At 37.2% G+C, this 25,373-nt stretch overlaps 2 protein-coding genes across 6 annotated transcripts in view; one reads left to right on the top strand and one right to left on the bottom strand.

Moving 5' to 3' along the window:
• The first annotated feature begins 1,224 nt into the window (after positions 1 to 1,224).
• primpol (primase and polymerase (DNA-directed)) lies at positions 1,225 to 14,319 on the top strand. Its single transcript, XM_062027079.1, has 14 exons — positions 1,225 to 1,416; positions 3,277 to 3,537; positions 3,631 to 3,725; positions 5,932 to 6,070; positions 6,864 to 7,011; positions 7,098 to 7,164; positions 7,248 to 7,369; positions 7,460 to 7,622; positions 7,697 to 7,794; positions 7,861 to 7,947; positions 8,055 to 8,163; positions 8,238 to 8,314; positions 8,425 to 8,471; positions 12,216 to 14,319. Exons 2-14 carry the CDS (start codon positions 3,364 to 3,366, stop codon positions 12,444 to 12,446), a joined length of 1,557 nt encoding a protein of 518 aa, XP_061883063.1. The 5' UTR covers positions 1,225 to 1,416; positions 3,277 to 3,363; the 3' UTR covers positions 12,447 to 14,319.
• Positions 12,435 to 25,373, bottom strand: part of acsl1a (acyl-CoA synthetase long chain family member 1a) — a 51,905-nt gene continuing 38,966 nt past the window's right edge. For 4 of the 5 annotated variants that reach the window (XM_062027076.1, XM_062027077.1, XM_062027078.1 and 1 more), the window contains 13 exons: positions 24,627 to 24,678; positions 22,881 to 22,954; positions 22,527 to 22,604; positions 19,236 to 19,370; positions 19,022 to 19,156; positions 15,956 to 16,051; positions 15,782 to 15,854; positions 15,605 to 15,693; positions 14,041 to 14,157; positions 13,786 to 13,929; positions 13,597 to 13,698; positions 13,451 to 13,522; positions 12,435 to 13,262 (listed from right to left, as the gene is read on the bottom strand). In XM_062027076.1, coding sequence (XP_061883060.1) covers positions 13,122 to 13,262; positions 13,451 to 13,522; positions 13,597 to 13,698; positions 13,786 to 13,929; positions 14,041 to 14,157; positions 15,605 to 15,693; positions 15,782 to 15,854; positions 15,956 to 16,051; positions 19,022 to 19,156; positions 19,236 to 19,370; positions 22,527 to 22,604; positions 22,881 to 22,954; positions 24,627 to 24,678 — 1,308 coding nt within the window. In that variant the 3' untranslated portion in view covers positions 12,435 to 13,121. Of the gene's footprint in view, positions 13,263 to 13,450; positions 13,523 to 13,596; positions 13,699 to 13,785; positions 13,930 to 14,040; positions 14,158 to 15,604; positions 15,694 to 15,781; positions 15,855 to 15,955; positions 16,052 to 19,021; positions 19,157 to 19,235; positions 19,371 to 22,526; positions 22,605 to 22,662; positions 22,741 to 22,880; positions 22,955 to 24,626; positions 24,679 to 25,373 lie in introns of all 5 variants that reach the window. The other variant, XM_062027075.1, reaches the window with a different exon arrangement.

Here is a 25,373-nt window from a genome sequence, read left to right as displayed (position 1 = left end):
TCATTCGTCAGGAAACAAAATGTTTTTTTTTTTTTTTTTTTTACGAGACAAGAAGCAAAGAATCAAACAGAGACAGAATTCAATTTGGCTCAGTGAGGAGAGACGCCTGGACACTGTACCCTTGGACAGTGTCTCAGCACGCTCTGGCGAAAGATTGTACGCCACCTCTTTTATTTGGACTTTCCCTGATTACATGGCAACAGCTGTTTCTAAGGGACGTGGGTCGTAAACAGCCATCGCCTTTGATTACAACAGTTCAAAGAGAAGGTCGTAAAACAGTTCAAAGAAGCGGTGCCTTGGAGGGGAGTCTAGTCCTGCTTCCTCTTCGCTTTTAAAGTTAAAGTACCAATGATTGTCACACACACACACTAGGTGTGGTGAAATTTGTCCTCTGCATTTGACCCATCCCCTTGGGGAGCAGTGGGTTTTGTGGTTCTTGGGTTAAGACAATAACTTTCTGTTGATTACAATACATGAAAGAAACAGAACACCTTCATTTTGCTTCCCATCCTACACAGTGGAGTTTTACAAGCCTTCTTCTTGGTAGGTTCAAAGACAACTTTTGTCTTCTCGCCGGGAACTCATTTCAACACAAAATTTTGTGATAACTTAGATACAATTATTCTGACATACTGTAGTATTGTACATGGTAATTGGGATTTGTTATATATTGTATATATTTTATAAAATTATAATATAATATAATATAATATATCAGTATATAAAATATACTGTATATATAATATGTAAATATCACATACGTTATATTTTATATTGCTACTACGGTACATTTTTTGTCTACTTTATACTTGCATTATCTTTTCCATCCTTTGTAACTGAGCTACTGTGTGGAACAATTTCCCTTGTGGATCAATAAATATTGCCTAAGTCTAAGTCTAAGGTGTATACTTACACACTCAGCAAAGGAGCTGCCATGCTGATAGTAGAATAGTAACAATTGTGCTGTGAATTGTTCAAATTAAAAAAATAGCTACTGGTCACCAATGGCCCCCCGGGCTGCACTTTGGACACCAATGGCATTGCAGGTCCTATGTAGCCATAATACATCCCACTGGCATACATTTATATCAACAACACGTTTAGCAAATAATCATTGTGAAGATTCAGTGTTAACTATGTGAAAACAACACTAAAGTAAAATGTATTCTGCTTGCTTGTGTTTTTTTGTACATTTTTAAAAAAGCTTTTATTTGTCAAGTACGTACCCGGAAGCGGAAGCGTTTCCGGTTACAATGGCGGCAAAATGAAAAAGTTAAAAACGGTCGACTTGTTGCCGTGTTTCTTTTCCCAAAACAGCCTGCTCAGGTGCAACTAAACGACTCGGCTTTAGTACAATCACATATTTACTTCACCTTTTGGACAACAACTGGACTGTCGAGTGTACCGACAAGATTGGTGAGTTTTTATTGTAACGCAGGTCAAACATACATTACTAACTGTACTCTTAATGTCAAATATTAACATGGCTTCTTGTCTTGCTAGCTAACTATTGCAACGACAATTAGCCGACAATATATGACAATGCTCTCGAATATTTTATTTAACTTCGTTTTTTCGTTACGTTAGTTTGGTAGATATGTATGTATTGTACATATTTTTCATTATTATTGCGAGTAATTTACCATAGTGGGTCTAACTGACAATGGACTATATAGTTATTAGTACAGTATAGTCACGTTAATATGCATGCCTACTAAATAATGCATCTCATTTCTAACCTATGTTGTGTTTTTATTGGCCTCTAGTAGAGCTAATACAAAAGCTGTATGAAAAAAGTCAGCCTGTACGGAGATAATGCTATTTGACACTGCCAGTGTTGTATTACCCTAACAATATATATATTATTATTAGAGATGTCCGATAATGGCTTCTTTTTTTTTTACCGATATCCGATATTTATCAACTCTTAATTACCAAATCCGATAACAACCGATACAGATATATACAGTCGTGGAATTATCACATTATTATGCCTAATTTTGTTGTGATGCCCCGCTGGATGCATTAAACAATGTAACTTTACCATGAATTGATTAACGTCGACCCCGACTTAAACAAGTTGAAAAACTTATTCGGGTGTTACCATTTAGTGGTCAATTGTACGGAATATGTACTGTACTGTGCAATCTACTAATAAAAGTCTCAATTAATCAATCAAAAACAAGGTTTTCCAAAATAAGAGAACAACTTCAACTCCAGTTATGGAAAAAAGTGCCAACATGGCACTGCCATATTTATTATTGAAGTCACAAAGTGCATTATTTTTTTTAAAAATGCCTCAAAACCGCTTGGAATTTGGGACATGCTCTCCCTGAGATAATCCTAATACCCACTACAATTATGGGAAATACTAAACTTTGACTTTCACAAAGTGCATAATTTTTTTATTTTTTTAAACATGCCTCAAAACAACAGCTACAAAAACAATGAAGGCACACAGCTTCAGTCCAGAGTATACTAGAGCATACTTGCCAACCTTGAAACCTCAGAATTCGGGAGAGGGGGGGGGGGCAGGATTTGGTGGTAGCGGGGGTGTATATTGTAGCGTCCCGGAAGAGTTAGTGCTGCAAGGGGTTCTGGGTATTTGTTCTGTTGTGTTTGTGTTGTGTTACGGTGTGGATGTTCTCCCGGAATGTGTTTGTCATTCTTGTTTGGTGTGGGTTCACAGTGGCGCATATTTGTAACAGTGTTAAAGTTGTTTATACGGTCACCCTCAGTGTGACCTGTATGGCTGTTGATCAAGTATGCCTTGCATTCACTAATGTGTGTGTAGAAGCCGCATATATTATGTGACTGAGTCGGCACGCTGTTTGTATGGAGGAAAAGCGGACGTGACGACAGGTTGTAGAGGACGCTAAAGGCAGTGCCTTTAAGGCACGCCCCCAATAATGTTGGGGGCGGGAGAACGGTTGCCCCGGGAGATTTTCGGGAGGGGCACTGAAATTCGGGAGTCTCCCGGGAATATCGGGAGGTTGAAACCGATACCAATAATTTCCGATATTACATTTTAAAGCGTTTATCGGCCGATAGTATCGGCAGGCCGATATTATCGGATATCTCTAATTATTATGGTGGTAAGTTGCAGTAGTATTCTAACTACACACCATTCAGTTTGATGCAGTGAAGTTCTACACCCCTGTAAAAAACAACCACAATAATAGACAGATTATTAAATGAATGTGTCTTTGACGTTTCCAAAAACAGTGTCATTATCTTTGAAAAAGCAAGATTATTGATTCAATTATGCTCCCAAAGCCATATGTTTTGACAGGTTGAAAGAGAACATGGGTTGATGATCACTACCCAGAGCTAATTCGAGAGGTGAGTAATAAACTGGCGAGGATGAGCAAGTGGGGACAGCGGCTGAAGAAGGTGGAGCGGCTCGCCGAGACATTCCAGAACAACCCCATGGTCACGCCCTACAAGCCTCGACTGTTGCCTTGTCAGCCTTCCTCCGTCTGGAAGCTCTTCCCTCGTCAAATTTTGGCGATCAGCTTCGCTCAGAGCTGCAAAGAGGTGACGAGGAACTCGTTTCAATCGTATATAGTTGAGAAGACTACACTGTGGAACCCATGATTGTGTTATACACATTACACTTTTTTTTCTCAGCCTGTACATGTTTTTGCACTTGAAAAAGAGAAGGCACTTCAGGGGCAAAGGATCTTCCTGGTTACCAGTTATACTGAGCTATGGCATTACTACAGGTAACAAACATACATACGTACTGCGAGAATACATTTAGACAGACTTTATTGATCCACAAAGGGAATTGTTTGATCAGTATAGCTCAGTTACAAAAAGAAAATATAAGATAAAACTCTCAAAAGCCCTATAAAAATAAACAATACCAAATATAGTGATGGAATATAATACGGGTAGACTATATAATAGTCCCGTAGTTACAAATTGACAAGGAACATAATTACAGATAAACAAGGAATGAATAAAAGTAAATACAATGTAACTGTACACTATATACAAAAATACATTACAATGCAATAATGTTATGCAAGCAGTAGCATGAAGAAACCAGTATGACAGAAAGGTGGGTCAATCTTCACTTTGTTCTACGGGCAGGTTTTATTGAACTGTTTCACACCCTTAGCTCACAAAGAAGGTGTACAAAGATGTTAAAGGGGACCTGTCTTTTTTGTTTGGTATTTTGCCTGTCGTTCACAATCATTACAAGAGACAAGAACACTCATGTCTTTTTTTTAAATGATTTTAAAGATGTTAAAAAAACGCTTGGAAGATGCGGCTAATGGGAGTCATCGTTATAGCCTTCAAAGCCCTCTAAAATAACTTCAAAAGTAACAGACACGTTCATAATAATATGTAATATATATGATATTTACCGTATTTTGGTAATTTTAAGCATTGCCGGAAATAATTCTCTTGACGTATTTATTTCCGTTTCCATAGGAGCGCACTTTCGACTTCTGGCAACAAGTGTGTGTGTTCTTCTTCCGCCAACAAATGCAAGTGTGTTCTATTCATGGCAGACTTAGTAACAGACGAAGACGACTAATTTTTGGACAAATGAGTCTTCACAACCTTATCTTTTTGAACCTGAATATACGGAGGATGAACTGCTGCTTATAGAAATGAGCACAAAGGAAGGGTGAAACGTTGGAGCAGACGGGAGCCGAGAGAGTGAGGTTTGGCCTGACTTGACGTGTCAAATATAGAACTTGGAGCCCAGCTATTTTGACATAAATAGAGTGCTTAATCAAAATCAACTGAAAACGGCCCTGGCCAGCTGGACCAAACATACAACTGTCCATTGAGTGAGTCACTAACATTGATCACGATACATGCAACACGTCATGCTTGTTATTACAACTTCATACGCTGTCGAACTAGCTGTGTACAAACTAAACATGAAATGTGGGCTAATACTTTACAGATACTGTGATATCTTTGTTTATGTTGTTCAGTCAGTACAGATTGGTGTCTTATCGCATTGTGTTGTGCATTACAAATTCAAACTCGATTCAGGTGCTGATGTAGAAGCTAGCTTATTTCTCGCCGTAGCTAGCTCACGGCTAATACTTTAGCACGCCGATGTGTTCATACGCTAGAAAAACAGTTCCAGAGTGTTCGCTCTTACAATAACAATGTCGCTACTGCTCGGTTATTATACAGGTTACGGAATGTAAATGACGTATATGATGGTTTTTGGGTGCATTTTTAAAGGGATTCAGAGGTATAATTGATTATTACCATTAGCTGCATTGCTAGAGACCACGTGAATTTTTACCATGAATTGATTACGTGGACCCCGACTTAAACAAGTTGAAAAACTTATTCGGGTGTTACCATTTAGTGGTCAATTGTACGGAATATGCACTGAACTGTGCAATCTACTAATAAAAGTTTCAATCAATCAATCAAACCATTTGTACATGTTAAAAAGCAAAAGAAACAAAAAACGTGTTTTGTTGTCTCTCATAAGTATTGTGAACGATAGGAAAAAATCTAAAAAGTGCAGTTCCCCTCTAACAGCTCTATAATAAGAAAAATCATACACGTGTATCATGAAGTGAACGATATATAGACCTCATTCTTCAGCACATCGACTTTGCGGCATAGCCATGTTTTTACTGTACAGCAGCCAGGGCATTTTTTATTTTATTTTTATTTGTATTTTATTAGTTGATTTAAACAGGGACAACGCACATTAATCAACATTGCTGTAAATGCTGAAGTTTTCGCTACAAAGCTAGGGCAAGGTGCTACTTTTGTCCTCTTATACCTCATATAAATAAACATTGATTGATTGATTAGTAGGCTTTCATTAGAACAACGGCGTCAGGTCTCTCAAAAATAATATGTGATGTCATATACAAAGACAGTTAAATTTTGAGGTTCTCGTGAACTGCACGCGATGCTGACACTTTTTGTTCCCAGGACCTACACTCAGTCCTTGATGCACTGCTATGAAGTGATACCAGAGGGCGCTGTTTGCAAACTTTACTTTGACTTGGAGTACTACAAGCCCTCCAACCCAGAGGCAGATGGGAACAAGATGGTGTCATTGTTAATCCAGGTTGGAAATGTATTTCCATTTTCATATTAACATGATTTTATTGAAAAGCTTGATTCATTCAATTTTGTTTTGTGTCAAATGGGGAAAAAAAGTAAATATTTAAATATGAACTTAAATGTGTTATTAATTTATGTAAAAGTACATTAGTACAGAGCAGTACAGTAAGATAAGGCATGTTTTATTTATAGAGCATAATTTGTAAGTAATGCAATTCAAAGTGCTTTACAGAAAATTACAAGAGGGCAAACTCATCATAAAAATAATCATAGTTCAAATTATAATGTGAGTGTAGATAATACTTTCAGCTGTCATATGCACAATTAAATAAAAATACTCCTCCGCATCTCTGGTTGAAGTTCCACAGAAAAGTGGAATTGCCGGTTAACCAATCAGGTGTGAGGATCCGCCCACTAACTTTGATGGCTGAGTTTGACATATAAAATAAATTCAGGAAGTGGTGCCACACACCGATTCATGAAATAGATAAAATAATTAATAAAATGTGAAATAATTAAATCAATTGTGAAATGAATAATATAAATGTGAATAATTAATAATATTGAAGCTATTAAGTACATAGTAAAATAGTCAAATAGATGCATATAATTTGCATCAAATGTTTAATGACATTTAATAACACATTTATATATTCAAATTTTAATAGGTTCATGACACATTTAAATAACCATTTCTCCATGCTTTTGTCCTCACATGTGATGTCTACCAAATTTTGTTCAAATGTAAATATTACGCACCATATGTGATAACACAAATGTGTTTTTTGTGTTGACAGTATGTCTGCAAAAAGCTTGAGGACATTTACGGGATTGAATGCTCCGCAGAAAACGTGCTCAGTCTGGACTCAAGCACAGACGACAAGTTTAGTCGACATCTCATCTTTAATCTCCATAATGCGGTTTTCAAAGATAACACGCATGTCGGTACGTTAGTTGCAGAATACCGCTTTTTAGGGCACACAGTTTAGAAAAATGAAATCAAAAAATCATATTTGGGTTGTTCCTTCTAGGTGCCTTCATTCATGCCATTCTTCAAATTCCAGGCCGAAGTTGTTTGAATGGACACAGGGAAGCAGGGTTTGTTTGACTTTGGTGGACGTTTTTATCCTCTGTCTCATTTTTCTTTGTGGACATCACTGTATCATTTCTCTCAATAACAGAACATGTGCCGAGTCGACAAGTCGAAGTCCACAGAACAAAAGACAGAAACACGAAGAGACAGACCTCAGCTTCCTTCAGGTGAAAGACAAAGATTGCCGCCATTCTCTCTTTGTTGATCTTGGTAAGGTCCAACAGTATTTTTCACTCTTCAGCATAAAATATTATCACAAAATCTATTAGCATGTGCTTTTATTTCAATCGCATCAAACAGGCGTCTACACAAAGAACCGAAACTTCCGTCTTTACAAGTCATCCAAAGTAGGAAAAAACGCAGCTTTCACCTTAGCAGATGACAACAGGTTCACTGCAGAAACCAAGAACAGTGTTTCTGCGGAGGAAAGGGTTTTTTTGGCGTCCTTAGTGTGCAACGTGAGGTATGCTGAAATTACTTTATTGTAAAAAAAAGTGTATCAACGCATCATGAGCTATTTTTCTGGTATTGAACCAGTTTCACAGGCCAGAGAATTCTTACATTCCACGTCTCAGAAGCGAAGGACTTAAGGACCACGAGGGTTCAGAATCAGCAAGGCTCGCCGCCTGATCCAGGTGATGTTATATTGTGATGTCACAGTGCTTGTCATTGATTTCAACGGTCCAATTTGTTTGTGGCAGGCTTACTCTCGGGCTGCCTGAGGTCTCCTCACCAGGAAATGGACGACTTTGTATTAACGGTGGTTAAAAAGGACGGCGTACAAGGAAGTAGGAGAATACAGCGTCTTGTGTCATCCATACAATATCAATGCAGTGGAACTTCTATATTGGAATTTGACCAAACATGCCAGTCAAACCTGTACTCACCTCCGCAGGCATCCGGCGATGGTACTATTTCGCAGCTGAGCAGCTGGTCGTCTACGACATCGCCAAGTACCGCTGGTGTGACAACGTTGGAAGGTTCCACAAAAGCAACAACATCATGTACGTTAGTTTTTTAACAACCAGGAATCCTGCACGAGCCACCGGTTTCATTTAAGTCTGCTCCTCGTGCGTAGGATTGTGGTGGATCTCAAAGAGGAAGTGTGGTACCAGAAGTGTCACGATCCTGATTGCAGGAACTATAGATCTTCAAGTATGTTGCGGAATTTTTAACCAAGCACACGCACGCACACACACACACACTTTTGTTTTTGGTTAATTGATAATCATGCGCTTAAGAGAATAATAATGATTCTGTTACAGGTTATCCGCTGCCACAGGAGATATGCATCAGCTATGCCATGATGCTGGTCAGTAATTGTCATTTTCATCATTTCACATTTATCTGTCACAATACAGCCACAATACATCTTTTAACTATGCATATTTATTAAAATTAGTCAATTTGGAACTATAATAATATAGTAATATTATGTGTCGTAAACTTATTAATTCATGTCGTTTGATAGGTGAATATAGCGTATACTGCATTAATAACAAAGTAATTAGGTTTGTCTCTTGTCTAGTTAATAGTCACTCTAGTTTGTCATGTTTCAAGTCTATTAGGTCAATACTGGTCAAAACAGAAACTTAATGAAGGACACATTATAAAACAAAAAAAACACTCCGAGAGCACAGACCTTTGCCAGGCCCTATTTCCTAATAGTACAAAAAAACCTCCTAAATCCAGACAGTGATCTGGATCAACTCCAAAATATCACCGCTTGTTTCCTGAAGGTTAAATGAAAATCCACCATAGTTTTTTGAGCCAGTAGTTAGAATGAAAGACACAGAGTGAACACTCTTGTGTCTCCACTATCTTTGTCTCTGCAAGTTCACTTACACACTCAAACGAACGGAAGCGTAAACGTTAGGTAACGTAGTGGAAACGATCCGGTTCAGACCAAACATCTGAATAGTTGTCCTTAATCCCATTTTGGATATTTCCTTCTAATGCTGACAAAATTAGCACTTATTTCATAGTTCCTGACCCAAAAATTATGTCTACAGATAAAATGTTCCTCCAAAATAAACAGTATTGATTTGAGGAATGTTTCCTAAGTTTCAGCTCGTTTTGGAACGCCGACTTCAAGCTCAGCCTGCTGATGTCACCTACAAAAGACTGGAGGCAGTTTCATATTGTGTAGTATGTGATTTGGTAGCATCCTCCTCCTTAATCATGATATTTTCACATAGAAATCCAAAGAATGATCAAATATGTCCTCCGAAGGCATTGTTGCAGGTTGTAGCTATACAACTAAAGGAGGTGTTAACCTGCATACATTTCTAAATGATGGCAGTGAGGAAAGAATGGAGCTCTTCGGTCACAATGAGCAAGAGGAGTCTAATTTGCCATTTTAATAATTTTGACTGAGGAAGAAGGGTTTTGGTTGGAATTTGGATACAAAAAATATTACATCCTGAAAATCATAAGCACCCTCGTGGGAGAAAGACTGAGTCAGATTCTTCAGAAAAACAGAGAAAGAATAGCAGACCCGGCTATCGAAAACGAGAGAAAAAGAAGGTAAACTGCTAGTACCGGTATTCTATTTTGCGTCCTCTTCTACTGATATTTTCCTCGTCATGCTTTAGGAAATGCTTAAAGAGCATGAGGAAACACAGGTTATGGTGTCTATGAAGGAGCAGGAAGGTCCTGGAATGGCGAGTCTTTTTTTTTTTCTTGTTTGCTCATAATGTTAAGCATATCTGTTTTGAAGTATTCATAAACCAGGGTGACAAAAACATGCAATTAAGTGATGAAAATAATAGTTAACATGCTTTTATTCACAATGTCTATGCAAGGAAATGGGCTCCAGTTCTGTAGATGAGTTCACATTACACCAAACGGGGATGGCATATCGAGTCTGGCGATGGAAAGGGGGCGTTCCAAGTACAGTTAGTGTTGTATATACTGGTAACACAAAAACTAATTGATATTTAGCAGTGATGGGCAGTAACAAGCTACATGTAGCTAAGCTACGGAGGTTAACTTCATTTTCCAGTAGCTTGGCGGTAGCGTTGATACTTTTTTAACGAGTTGCTTTTCCTTTAGCTTAACTACCTTTAGACCCATGTAGCGAAATAGCTTACATCAAAGCTACAAGCAAGAGAAAAAATGGACTGCAAATCAACGCCAAAAATGATATGGGCAAAATACAATGACCTGCATGAATGAAAACATCCATACATATAGACAAAATCCATGATGATTGGCTGGTGTTCCTATGATGAGTCACAAATGGCTAAGGTTAGTGCAAAACATTACGGACTGGCCAATCAGAGGCAAGATAAGGCGGGTCATCAAAACCAGGAAGCAAAATCATAACAGACACACTGCAAAAAGTCAGTGTTCAAAAACAAGAATAAAAAATACAAAAATGAGGGGTATTTTATTTGAACTAAGCAAAATTATCTGCCAATAGAACAAGAAAATTTGACTTGTCAAGACTTTCCAAAACAAGTAAAATTAGCTAACCTCAATGAACCCAAAAATACCTTTAAAATAAGTATATTCTCACTAATAACAACTGTACTACTATATGAGTACGTATTTTCTATTGTTTCATTGAAAATAAAACAGCAAAGTCCATTTGGCTGTCATCTGTTTTAATATGAGACACAATTGTGTCAAAGTCATGATTTTTTATTCATGCTTGAAATAAGAAATTATTACTTTAAAAAAGTAGTTTTATACTTGTGAGTGTTGATGACACAGCTTTGCATCAGTTGATATTCTAGTTTCAAGCATGTTTTACTCAATATAGGTCATAAAATCTCAGCAACAAGCTGTAATATCTTACTGAGATAATTTAGGACCAAAACACTTAAAACAAGTAAAATACTCTAACATAAAATCTGCTTAGTGAGAAGAATTATCTTATCAGACAGAAAATAAGCAAATATCACCCTTATTTGAGATATTTAATCTTACTTAGATTTAAGTTTTTGCAGTGCATTCACTCATGTTACATGATGACGAGGGAGTCTGAGACACAGGGACACTTCAAGCTGACCACTCAAAAAAGAGGGATTCTCTCCCGCAGATAAGATTTTTCCTTTAGTGATGATGATGACGTGCAGGAAACCCACAATAATGCGTGTCTTTGGCCATATTTAGACTAATGTATGCGTTCATTGAAAGCAATGCCCAAAAATCTTAGTTTTTAGTTGTTTACCATGTAAACCAAAATCATAGCTGCTCTCTTCATCTACGACGGCCATCACAAATTTAGGAACACACATTAAGGTGAGTTGAGTTTATAAAAAGTTTTACTGCACACAACCATTACCAACTGTTCTCAAACAACACACAAGTCATTGTTTTTTTGTCAAGATATAGATAGATGCTGTTTTTTGTACTGTAGGTAGAGAACATGAATAACATAGGGGTGGGCCAAAGAAAAGGCAAACTAAATAAATACGGTGGGGTGCTGGGACCCCTTGAAGTAGTTGTAGGGTGTCCTCAGCTAAATGACAGATAGTTAATAGTAATTGACTCTTATTGGGTTCATTTGTACACTCTGTTACATTAACATTATACATGTGGGCCCATAGATAGAAATGCTGTTAAATGTAGTTTTGATGGAGCAAGCAAGTTAGTGTAGCTTGCTACAATTCTCTGGGGATAGCTCACACTGTAGCTTAGCTACATCTAATCAAGAGTAGCTTAGCTTGCTACATTTTCCAAGTAGCTTGCCCATCACCGCTATAAAGGGAAACGACTGCCAGATTCATTTTCAGGAGCAAACAATTCATTAACAGAACTTGTTTGTGAAAATTCGGTCATCTGGACGCTATGGGTCCTATAAGGAAGAAAATCCCCCAATAACTTTTTTGCTAACTGACTGACAAACCAATGGAAATAAGATGCCGGAAATGCAATTCTGTCATATTTATACATTTGTTGAGAACATATGTACTTGTCCATATACTGTACATCCATAACGATGTAAAAAAAGATGTGTCCGAATTTTATAGGTAAAAATGTTTTAAACTATCTTCCTAATTATCTCGTTACATCAGAGCATTACATTTTGTCTTGTGCTCCCTGACAGGATGAGGAGAACCAAGCATACATGATGGACGAGGTGGGCAACATTGAACCCAGTCAGCCACCAAAGCATGTATCCCAGGAAATGAATTGGGATGAGGGATCGGCTGACGTGTGGGGAAGAGCTGACGACGACCAGCAGTTCTCAAACTGCCTTGACGACTTTGAACTAAACAGCAGTGAAATCTCAGACGAGCTTCTTCTCAGCTGCATGGACCATTTCAATTCGCAGTAGAAGGTAGTCGAAGACACGCACTTTATTGCAAACTGAAGTCACATTTGTACAAGCACACAACTACACACTTGTCCTTTCGGTGTTAAACAAACACAATATAATTTTAACGGTGTGCACAATTCCACACGTCATAATTTGCTTTAGTGTGATGAAAGCAGCATTCATTTATTTCATCAACCGCAACCGATCAATGCTTGGATCAGAAGCATTCATCTTAATAACTCCATATGCATTAAATCGGTTACTCCTCTGACAATCCACAACATTGAAACGGGAATGCAAATATATTTAAACAGTACTCTGAATTCTTATTAGTCGTCACAATATTAGGCACAATTCAGTTATTATTCACCAGAAACACAATTTATCCCTTAAATGACTTAATTAAATATGAACTATAATAGCAAACCAAAACATGAAACAAATATGGATTATTTTCCAGATGTTCAGTTTACAGGAGTCATACTGTATTTGCCCACTGTACATTATAACTTTTATCCTAGGATAAATAAAACTACCGGTACTAATATGTCAGGACAGTCAAGTGTTACAGAAGGAAAATTCACTTTTCAGTTGTCACCATTCAGTTCCTTCAAAACCAAATACTGCAAAAAAATGTCTGGATTGTCACTGTCAGATATGTTCCCGTTCAACTGTCGCCCTCCACACAGACTTTTAGACCTTAACGCTGGCGTAGAGTTCGTCTATCTGTGCTCTAAAGTAACTCCGAAGCTCTGCCCTCTTTGCCTTGAGCGTCGGCGTCAGCAGGCCGTTCTGGACAGAGAACATCTCTGGGTGCAAGGCGATGTCTCTCACCTACAATGAAGAATATATGAACACAATACAACTAAAAAAGCTCTGATTTGTTTTTTTTGTTTTTTTGATAGCTCATAGAAAAAGTAGTTTTAGTTCTGAGCTTTACTAAGTCAAATATTCTTTTGAAATGTGATTTAAATACTGCTTGATGATATGTTCAATCAATTAAATTTTAATATAACAATAACCTGTTCAAAAGACTTGAGTCCACCTTCTTTGCCCAGCTTCTGGATGTCTTCCAAAATAGCGTTCTTAACATCCTGCGAGCGATCATAACAAATATTAGCTTGCATACAAAGTGAAAACCAAGTCTTCCGGTTGGCAATAAACTCACTTTGCTCTTGCACAAATCCAAATAGGAGCCTGTAATGCCTCTTCTTGTCAGCCAAATGGTCAAAAAGTCAGGATCGGGCACTACTATCCCCACCAGGCATGCCTTTTGAAAAAAAAAAACAAGATCAAGTCAACACACTATTCAAACAAGTTGTATTTGGTTTGGACTGGTAACGTGATGACAACTGGCCTGCAAGCTGTCACCGTGCACAAATATCTGAGCCACGGGGTCACTGCGGTTGTAGATGTTTTCGATTTTCTCAGGTGCGATGTACTCTCCCTGCGCCAGCTTGAAAATGTGCTTCTTCCTGTCGATGAGCTTCAGAGTGCCGTTCTGCCAAAGTGGGGTGGAGGGGGAAAAAGCCGTGAAAAGTGACGCACTTGTGTTGTCCTTCTTTGGAGAATGCTGTCATCCTCCATGCGAACATTGATGTGTTTGGCTTACAGGAAGCCATTTGCCAATGTCCCCCGTGTGTAACCATCCGTCCTTGTCGATTGCCTCCGCCGTTTTCTCAGGGTCGTTCAGATATCCTAGGAATACGTTTGGACCTTTTACACAAACCTGACAACAGATTGGAGAAAGAGACAGTTTAGTATTTGCAAACTTCAAGCGCAATAATAAACCTACAGCCACACCAAAAGTGACAACTCTCATTGTACATTTGTTTTCAAAATAGTAAATGATGTGTTAAGCTACTTATATTGTTTTGTTGGTTTATTGAAAATATATTTTCATAGTTTTAAGTACAAGTAAATGGTTAATATAGGGTGGTAATGGACCACAATCTAAACACCCTGACATGATTTGGATGACTAAATTCCAGTATACAAGCGGATAAGAGCAAAGGATTTGTCCGTTAAGGATCTTCGATGAGTAAGATCGGCTGATACCATTACCAATATCATTTTCAATGTATTTATGGTGAGTGCTATAGACATCCATCCCATCCATCCATTTTCTACCGCTTGTCCCTATAGACAATACAACAATATCAACACAATATTTAAACTAGTTGTGTATTCTCTTTTATTACGTACAATTGTTAGAGCAAAACAAAGTCAATAGTACACAATCATTAAACAAAAGCAAAAACTACTATCTACTACTCATTTAAATATTTAGGTTTTTTTGCTCGGAGTCACTTCTGTGTTCTTTGAATTATTCCCTGAGTTTGTAAACATTAACAAACCAACAACAAAAATGATTTGTTGTCGACCTCATGTCGACATTATCACTCTAGTATCGATCATATACTGATACTAACTTTGGTATTGACACCACCAATTTATGAATCGATCTGCCCTCCTATATTGTGTTGTGTACTGACTGTGACAATGCTAACACACCAACAGATGTTGTTATAGTATCCTCTTTAGACTTTTCATCTATTAATTTCCTGTTTATAACTGCTTACTTTCTGCTGTAACACGGTTCCATCACACTTAAACTTTACTCAGCACATATTTCTTGGCGTTGTTGAAAGCCAGCTTCGCGGTGACCTTCGCTATTAGCATGCCTGCGTGTGTAACATGTTTAGCCTCGTCCTCCAGTGATACTAAGAAATACAGTTCATTTGCCGTAATGGAGGTGATTATTATAGTTTAGGGGAGTGGCTCCACACTATGAATGGAGATACATAATTAGCTGCCAGCCGCTAAAAATAAGTACTTGGTCAGCCAGAGGGGATCGGCGTTTGTGATCGACAAAATATAGACATTCCAAATGTATATTATATATGTTCTGTTGAACCACAAATGGTAACAAACTACCTGGTGGTGTTCTTGTTATATTATTTAGTTCGACAAATGTTACTTTGAGCATGTTGCAAACAGGCCCTTTGATGTAGTAAAAAAACTGAGTATTTGTGCTATCTAGTGGATAAGTTGGTTAACTACATTTTCAGCAAACCTTTTGTCTAAACTAAAGCAGGAAATCCTTTTTGTTGGCCTAAGCTCAAATAACAGGATGAACAGTACAAGCGAACCAAATGAAAGCATTGACTCATAACCTCTCCTTCGTTGTTAGCCGCCAAGTAGTTCATATCTGAAACATCCACCAGTTTGATGGCATTGCAGGGCAGAGGAGGTCCCACATGGCCTGCAAATGAACAATACATACTTTCTGTAGCATTCAATAACAAGAGAACAATCATGTTGATGTTATAAGAAGCTGCTCTACAACTTACCTGCAGTCCAGTCCCCAGGCATTGACATGGAGCATCCTGCTGTGCATTCCGTCTGTCCGTAGCCTTCGTAAAACTAGAGTTTTATTGACAACGCAGTGTACGTTAATGATGACAGTTGCTGCATTTGCATGACTCAAATGCAAATAGGCATGGCTGTTACATCGTGTGTCTCACCTGACACCCCAGTGCCGCTCGTAGGAAGGTAAGAACAGTGGGCGACACGGGCGCAGCTCCCGTAAGCACCATCCGCACGCGTCCACCCAGGCTCGCCTGCCAATGGGAGTTAACATGAGAAGCACCTCATTAGCAATGTTTAGTGCTTCCTTGCCATCATGTCATGCTCCTGCGTAACACTTGGCACATACAACCCCTGGAAACAATTATGGAATTAACAGACATGAAGGATGTTCACTCAGATGTAAAATTTTGTTTAACTATTGCAGATAAAAGATATGACACAAAACTATTAACTTTAAAATGGCAACTTTCTGGCTTTAAGAAACACTAAAATAAATCAAGAAAAAAAACCTCAGTAACAGTTAAATTTTTTATATATAATAAGAGACGTTCCTTTTTCCAAAATGTCAACATAAACATGTGCATTTATTAAAGATGTAATGACAGTGCCGTTACCTGACATGCAACCCCATATCATCAATGACCGTGGAAACGTGCGTGTTTTCTTCAAGCAGTTCTCTACTTAAATCTCTTTGGAACTGCACCAAACAAAAGTTCCAGCATCATCACCTTGCTCAATGCAGATTCACAATTCATCACTAAATATGAATTTCATCCAATCATCCATACACTATGATAAGGCTGGACAAGTAATCGAATTTGGGTTTTAACTCCGATTATGGCTTCTCTGGATTATGAAAATATCATAAATTACGTGCATGCAAATTCCTGAGCTTGTAACGTGAAACAGATAAGGAGCGAATGAGTGGGAAAAAAGAGCACGTCTACTAGAAGTTTGGGATGTTACCATGGTTGCTACTTGTTATTTGACACAGCGCAAGTATGCTTTATCAATAATCACTAAACACAACAAAAAAAGTAAAGTCAATTCATTTTCGCATCTACGTAATAATTGGCCAATAAAACGGAACCCGCTTTTTAACGCTGAAAATCACGGAAATTGACATAAATGTGAGTGAAATGTTGTCATTGTGAGGTGAAGGAACATTTGTTTGGAAAAATAATGTGTCCGGTAGCGCCCATTTATCCACGACACACTCAGTCGCCCTGCCCTAAACTAAACTATGTCGAGACAGTTGCTTGAAACAGTGCCTAAACTACGAAGCTAAAGCTGGCAGGAACAATCCATACACCCATAACACATTTGCTTGTGTTGTTGTGAACTGTGAACAACATCGTCGATGTAAGAGCAATGTACAAACAGCAGTCGCAACTTTGTTTTTGTTTTTTTATCAGCCTCAAGTGAGTCGCCTCTTTACTCGTCAAGCTGAGAACAGCAGCACAGCACACTTCCCCCTTCACAATAATAGCGTGGGGCGCCATATCCGGGTCTGACTGGGTTAACAAAACACTGTAAAGGTTTCAAAAAAGTACCTTGCACCAACATAATGTACTCCAAAGCACTTATTGATACATTTACACAATTATTATGCTTTGACCTAAAATAACGGTATAGAATGTCCAAAGATGTATTGGACCAATAAATGTGAGTATTTCTGCATTTAATTAACAAACATTTTATAAAATTTTATTTGACACAAAATGCACACTCTCTATGGTGGTAACATAAGTGTAAAAGGTAAAAAACGGAATTTAAAAAATGTAAACGCAAGAATGTAATTTTATTGATTGTTATATTGCTATTGCTATTGGGGCGGCGTGGCTGGTTACTGGGGTTCGATCCCCACCTTCTACCATCCTAGTCACGTCCGTTGTGTCCTTGGGCAAGACACTTCACCCTTGCTCCTGATGGCTGCTGGTTAGCGCCTTTCATGGCAGCTCCCGCCATCAGTGTGTGAATGTGTGTGTGAATGGGTGAATGTGGAAATACTGTCAAAGCGCTTTGAGTACCTTGAAGGTAGAAAAGCGCTATACAAGTATAACCCATTTATTGTTATTTTAATGTATTCTTGCTATTATTATGATTTAATTGTGATTTAGTCATTACTAATTTAAGTCTGTTTTTTTAAACTACATTTAAAGTTCAGTTTTAGTGGTAAAATAAATAAAATAAATACTCATGTTTTCAATTAATGAATAATCATGTAATTAATCGTGATTACAATATCTATCAAAAATAATCGTGATTATTATTTTTGCCATAATCGTCCAGCCCTACTCCATGATTGCTTTTCTTTAGCTCATTGGAACCTTCTTTTTTTCTGTTTAGTTGTTAATGACGTTGAGCTTTTCTTACAATTCGGTCACAGACGGTCGGTCACTCCAGTTTCCGCCTATTTGTTCTTCCTTTATTTTGGTGTGCATGTTCTGTTTTCAAGACATAATGCTTTTTGCAGTTTTCTGTCTTGGCGCTTTGGTGTTTTCCTTGGTCTACCAGTATGCTTGCCTTTTACAACCTTCTCATGTTGTTTGTACTTGGTCCACAATTTACACACAGTTCATTGTGAACAATTTTGCAACATTGTGTGATGATTTACCTTCTTGCTTTGTTTCAATTGACATCTCTCGTGTTGTAGCCATGATTCATGTCAATCCACCTGACGAAACAGCTCTCCAAGGTGTGAGCACTTTTTAAACAGCAGACTAATGAACAGGTTTAAACTGACACAGGTGTTTGTTTTGGAAATTAAAATGTACAGGGTGATTCCATAATTTTTTCCACTCTGCAGAGCTACAAGTTAAACCATAACCGACTACCACAATTTATGTTCAACATGTCTTTCAGTATTTCTTAAAGCCCAAAAGTTGCCATTTGAAATGACTATAGTTCTGTGTCATATATGTAATCTGTTTTTTTTTCCTTCAAAATGAAACAACTGAAAGAACATCTTCCAAGTCTGGTGAGTCCATATTTTTTTAGCCAGTGTTGTAATTGTGGTTTGAAATTTTCCAGTCAAATAGTAAATTGTTCCAAACAAATGTTTAAATGTGTTATCCCGTGTTTGCCATTGGCCACAAAGTACAAAGCAAAACTGCTTGAATCTATTTTATACTTTTTGGAAGTATTTTAAAGACATATATTTACAGAAGATGACAGTTAGCTGTATTTTTAAAAATATATTTACACAAGATGACCGTTACCTGTACTTTTTTAAAGATGAGCTTGTCCCACATACTGTCCTTTCTGACCACACCACTATTTAGCTCCATCTCTTTCCTTCTGAAAGCCAAATCCAGCATCCATCTTTTCAGTGGTGTGTTGGCTTGACTAAATATCTGTAAAAACAATTGCATAAATTATTGTGTGAGAGCTTTTAATCAAAGCCAGATGAGAGAAACGGAAATTTGGACAAACTTTATCAAACATGCGGTTAAGGAGACGCGGCACCACAGGGAAAAAGGTCGGTCGGAGTTCTTTTAAATCGTCCATCAGGAGCCGAATGTCGCCTTGGAAGAATCCAATACGAGCACCGTGGATGAGGATAACACCCTGAAAGAGCGTGTTGGACACAAGCAGACATTTTGTTATTCAAACAAACATAAAATACAAATCAATAGCTGTAAACATGCATTTTGTAATCAACAAATACATTAGAGCCGCTAAAGTCTAATACAAACTGTTGCAACTTTGATTTGGGCAAAATAATAGACTAGATGTGTCAAACTCATTGTCATTGTGGGCTTCAGAGGGCCGCACGTAACTGTCAAACAAGTAACCATATAAATTATATTATACAATTATCTATTTATTTGTTTATTATCACTGTTAACCAATCAACTGATTAAAAACTTGCTTTGGAATCACAAGTCAAGGTGACAAGCCAATATTAAAGATTACCTCAAATATATTTGTAATGGGTTGCAAAGACCAAAAACAAAAATGAATAGCTTGTTGCATCAAATAATAAAATATTCAGTTAAGACATTTTTGTCTCTCAAAATTGCAATATATATATAGCAATAAAGATGAAGTGTCTTATTATTTCCACACTTTTGCGGGCTACATGAAATGATGTAGTGGGCCAGATGTGGCCCATGGGCTTTGAATTTGACACCTGTATAATAGCCAATGAAATAATCAGTTCCATGGGTAAAGCTTCATTACTACACAGCTAGTAACATGTTAGCATTGTTATACAAGCATTGAAACAATTGATCATGTTTTAGTGCTGTCAATTGATTAATTTGTTTGAATCAGATTAAGCACCCTTTTGTATTTGGATTAATCATGATTAAGGGTTAGGGTTAGGGTTATTGCTTGCATAATTTTAACTAAATCAAAAAAGAGCCTAAAATTTGGACAAGAAAGCAAATTTTATTGTCAGACATCCAACCAAGAATTTTTTTTTTTAATGTCTTTTTGCCGGTTAATTTGTGTCTTTATTGTAGAGCTTCTTTTTTTTTTTAAAGTAACTGAAATATTTTTACATAAAATTATGCTGACAAATTCATTGACTACAAAAATTGTTTAAAATTTCAGTTTGTTAAAATACAGTGTTTTAAAACACATTTTTATAAAAAATCATTGCAGAAAAATGTGTTGCTTCAAAACTCAAAACCCACATCCCATTAATTAAAACTAAAGTAGTTGATGGTGTCTCAGAATCAGCCATGTATCTGCACTGAATTTTTCAAACTGCATTTTTAAACACTAAAAACTTAACACACATTTCATCACTAAAAAATAAATATATTCAGTTCACAAAATTCAAACACAAACAATTCAGTCACATAAATTCAGTGTAAAAAAAAAATGGTAATAAAGACACAAATTGACCTCCATATGTTTTACTTGTCATTTATTTGGTCAAAATTTGGTATTCCAGTCCAGGTTTATTTTGGAAAGAAATTTGCCAGCAAGAACAGCAGTCAAAGACTCCTCACTCATCTTTGCACTGACGTATGCATTGACCTGATTACTGACCGAAACACAACCTGTACCACCTTTCAGGTAACCGGCCACGGTCTAGGTAAAGCAGTGCTTCTCAATTATTTTCTGTTGCGCTCCCCCCCCTAGGAAGACAAAAATATTTTGCGCTCCCCCCACTCACGACCGTGACTATAAATAGTATCCTTTGCCTATAAAATTGTTATAAGTACATCTCTGCATAATATTGTATCCTATAAACCAGACCTGGGCAAATTAAGGCCCGGGGGGCACATGCGGCCCGTTAAGCTTTTCAATCTGGCCCGCCGGACATTCCCAAATAATTTTTTTAGATCTTTAAGATGGAAAGTGTAGCTGCCATTATGATGTGCAGGGATGTTTTCAAATGGCCGTAAGTCTTGAACTATACAACATATTTCAATGGTCGGAATCTGCGCTTTTGCATGATATTTTAGTGACTAGTGTTGTCCTGATACCAATATTTCAATACTTTTCGGTACTTTTCGATTCTTTTCTAAATAAAGGGGACCAGAAAAAATTACATTATTGGCTTTATTTTAACAAAAAATCTTAGGGTGTGGCGGACCGGTACTTTTTACAGAAGTGGTATGGTACCGAATATGATTCATTAGTATTGCGGTACTATACTAATACCCGTATACCGTACAACCCTACTAGTTACTATGGTGATCTAAGTCACAGCAGGTCAGATGAGGCACCAAGCAGTGTGGTTGGGGAGCGTTTCCACAGAGTGTTTCCAGAGCGGCCAGCCTGAAATGCGAGTGTCGGGGACAGACGCGGTAGGAGATTTTTACAAGAAAGTTCTAAGCTTAGTGATATATCAGATTGTAGATGTTTTTTTTTACCCTTCGCGTTCATATTTTGCTGTGTTTGTTGCATTTTTGTTGCATTTGGCTTGATTGTAAAATATGTCGATTGAGAGGGGGTGTGACGTTCATATGTTCTCAATATTCAGGGTTTTATTGTTTATAGAAACATTTAAAATTCCATTCCGTTTTTAAGGCGGTCTGTCATAAAATTTTTAGCATTCTATCAGACTTTATTGTGAGGTTTTGTATTAGTTTTCCTAAAAATAGATATACCGGCCCCCAGACACATTTCTTTCTCTAAATTTGACCCCCCGAGTCAAAATAATTGCCCAGGCCTACTATAAACTAACAACCCAGCAGTCTTTCCTCGTCTCCCACCGTAGTCACAGTGAAGCCAAACGCTACATAGAGTAAAGTACGTCATATTCAAATATGGCAAAAAAAAAAAGAAGCATGTGCGGGGTGCACATGAAAAAGGATTGAGGTAAAGGAACATGTACAGTCAAAATAAATTGCATTATAAATGCAACATTTTATGCAGTTAACTTGTTATTTTTGACAGCTTTTTTTTTTCTTTTTAAATAGTTGCTTGCTTCATATAAAGAAATGTTATGATAACTGTATCGTACTGAGCAGCCAGGACAGAAATGTATGTACAATTTCCGGTTCACATTTTTACCTTTTGCCATTAATGGTACCATCTGTGTAGTGGCATCCCAAAAAAGCATTAATTTGCATTATTTACTGAGGTCTTGTGGGAAATGTGCAGGTTTAGAGGCATTGGACTTTAAAGGTTTCACTGTTTGTAGTCAGTGAACGTGTCACAGTCATGATGTAAAAGTGACTTTTACCGGGTTTTTGCACTCGCATTCGTGTTTTTGCTGTGACGCATGTGAAAATAGTAGATGTAGTGGAGTCAGTGGCATACCTGCACAACCCTTTCAAGCATGTGAGCTAGTGGTAGATAGGATATGAGAGCATCATGGCTGTTCAGCATGCAGTGCACCTGCAAAGGACACACAGAAACACATGCACGTTTCCTGGTCAGGCTCTGTACGCCATACCTCCACCACTCGCTCAAACATATGGGCCAAAGGGAGGAAGGAGATGAGCACATCCTTGGTACTGACTGTCAGTTTGCCCTAACCCGTACACAGAAAAAGAAGAAAAGCAGGAAAGTGATCTTGATAGGCATGGAGGAGCAGTGAAAGCAACCAAGGTTACCATCAAGTTACCATTTGCAGTAGATCCTGATAATTATCCATCCACACAATGCGTTTACCTCTGTAATTTTAAGAAAGGCTGCAGTGTTGGAGATGACATTTCTATGCGTGATCTTTGCACCCTTGGGGTTTCCTGAAAGTACAAACACACACTGATATAGGACGGCATTTGTTCCCTTTAGAAAGTCTGTAAAAGACTTCTATTCGGGGCGCAACTACCTACTTTTTAAGTAGGACAACCTGCTTTAACTAAATTAAGAGCATGGGTAAAACAACCAAACCCATGAAAAACAAGAAGAACAGATACAAGCAGAAAAGCAAAATAGTACAATAACAATACGTTCAAAGTCAAGTTCACTTTCAATATGGTATAAAGTACCAATCAAACATTTGATATGTGGGCCAGTCCACCAAATTGGTGCCATTTGCTTGTTGTAACTCCTAAAACAACCTTGTTTTCCCATATCTAAATAGTAGTATATTAAAACAGTTTAGTTGCTTAACAAGTTTCATAAAGAAACATCAGATGGTTACATATACACAATTCAACATGTCTGAAAAGGAGTAGGAAGAAGCAGCGATTATTTAATCTTACCCTTTCTGAACAACATATAAACAAATTAAAATGTATTTATCAGTTAACATTTTTAAAATCGGATAATAAACATACTGAACTTTTCAAAATGTATATTGGCTTTTATTTTATTTTTACACAAGTTTAAGCTACATGGCATTTATGCTCATAGAATGTTGACACTAAGCACATAACAGTGATTCAACAACAACAAAAACTGCTTACAAATAAACAACCAACATCAAAATGTTAACCTTTTCTAACCATATTTATTAATATTAAACTATTTATTAATATTAAACAATTAAACTTCTGTGTACTACGTGACTTATGGAATATACTGTGCCACATTTTTAGGGTAACAGGACTGAGTGAAAACTTAGGGACATGACTAAAGCAGCTTTAGAATTTGAACGAAATGGTTTTTTTTAAGTAAAATTAGCGTATTTTAAAGACTAGAAGTAACACTAATGTGTAAAAAAAATATTAAATTGATTAAATCGATTAATTTAATTAGAAAAAAGCTTTGATTTATATTTTGCTGTTTTCACTAATTATTTAATAAGTATAACTAATAAAAATGTATCGAATCCGGACCGCATGATGTGCCCGGAACTTTAAATATGAGGACATAGTTTCCGTACGGCTGCTGCAATGAGCGCACATGAGAGCCGTGGTGGGTGTGCTGTGATCTGTGTGCGGGCAAACAACGGAAAGTTTTTTGTTATTGTTTTTTAAATTAATGCACACACGGGACCCCCAAAAGGGACAAGCAGCAAAAATAAGAATGGATGGATGGATGTTAAAAGTGCAATTCCAATCTTGATGATGTGCATTTATTTAAAAAAGAATTAATGTTATGGCAAGCAGAAAAATGTTTAACTATTTTCAATAAAATACGCAATGAGGCTATAAAATATGTTTTTATCTAAATACTTGTTTAAATGAACTAGCTAACTAAAAATTAATCGATAGCTGCTCCCCCCTCCCAAGTCAAATTTTAAGACGCTTAAAAAAAATCCAGTGTTCAAGGTAGTTGATACAAATCTTTTAAATTCTAATTTTAATTAAAATAAAAAGTATTTTACAGCTAATTTTATCGTATATTTATAAATTCTAATTTATTTATTCCTGGTGATGCAAATGGCTCAGATTCGGTGAAATGACTCATGTCCACACTTTTGACCGGTAGTGTATATCTACAATTGTAAAGGCTTCACAAAGAGTGTACCTGTTGTTCCAGATGTAAAGCAGATTAGTGCGAGGTCCTCTGGTTTTGGTGGCTGTAATCATATTACACAAGCTAAAACCTACAAGGCACACATCTACAATAGGTTCCCATAGTTGGCGACCAAAGACCAATTTGTATTTAAAGTAGGGCTGGGCGATTATATGATCGTGATGGCGATTCATTTGAGTTCGATCACGGTGATCAGCTGGTAGCATATTTCCTCGATCAAACATGGCGGAAAAGTTTGTTAGCCGTTATCGCAGTAATAAACAGCAGGGAAGCAACGATGGTTGGCATAAAAATATTTCAAATGGGATGGAGTGGATTGTTTGAAATATATAAAAAAATATTTAAACCATTTATCATTACCAAGAGGTTACTGCTTCCTCAGTTCACTTGATACTTACGGTATTTAGAGTAGAAAATGTTGGAGGCACATCATGTCTTTCCATCTGAAGGGTCCACCAATTAAGCATGAATTAAGACAAAGTTGGATTTATTCGTGCATCGGTAAATACCGTATTTGATTGACATAACGAGTGCCGTGCTGCTGTAATCGTGACGTTAAATGAGAAAAAGGATAAGTTTGTTTGCAGTTGATTTCCTGCTACAAATATTAGTCTCATCTACAATTCATGTCTGCAGTGTTTTTATGGTGTGAAGTTCATATTTTGTATCATTATTTAGCTATAAATGTCCCTGTTGCTCAGCAATGTTTGCTAGCGACATCAAGATTTAGTATATGCT

The sequence above is a fragment of the Entelurus aequoreus genome, linkage group LG18, assembly GCF_033978785.1.
Source record: "Entelurus aequoreus isolate RoL-2023_Sb linkage group LG18, RoL_Eaeq_v1.1, whole genome shotgun sequence".
Taxonomy (NCBI): Eukaryota; Metazoa; Chordata; class Actinopteri; order Syngnathiformes; family Syngnathidae; genus Entelurus; species Entelurus aequoreus.
The sequence above is the reverse complement of the archived record's forward strand: the minus strand, read 5'-3'. Positions and strand labels throughout refer to the sequence as shown.

What these genes read in the sequence shown, in the direction of transcription:
- primpol (XM_062027079.1), top strand. Translation starts at nt 3,364, where the DNA reads ATGAGCAAGTGGGGACAGCGGCTGAAGAAGGTGGAGCGGCTCGCCGAG. An exon ending in TGGTGTCATTGTTAATCCAG is followed by an intron (nt 6,071 to 6,863) that starts GTTGGAAATGTA and finishes TTGTGTTGACAG; the next exon opens with TATGTCTGCAAAAAGCTTGA. An exon ending in AGGCTCGCCGCCTGATCCAG is followed by an intron (nt 7,795 to 7,860) that starts GTGATGTTATAT and finishes TGTTTGTGGCAG; the next exon opens with GCTTACTCTCGGGCTGCCTG.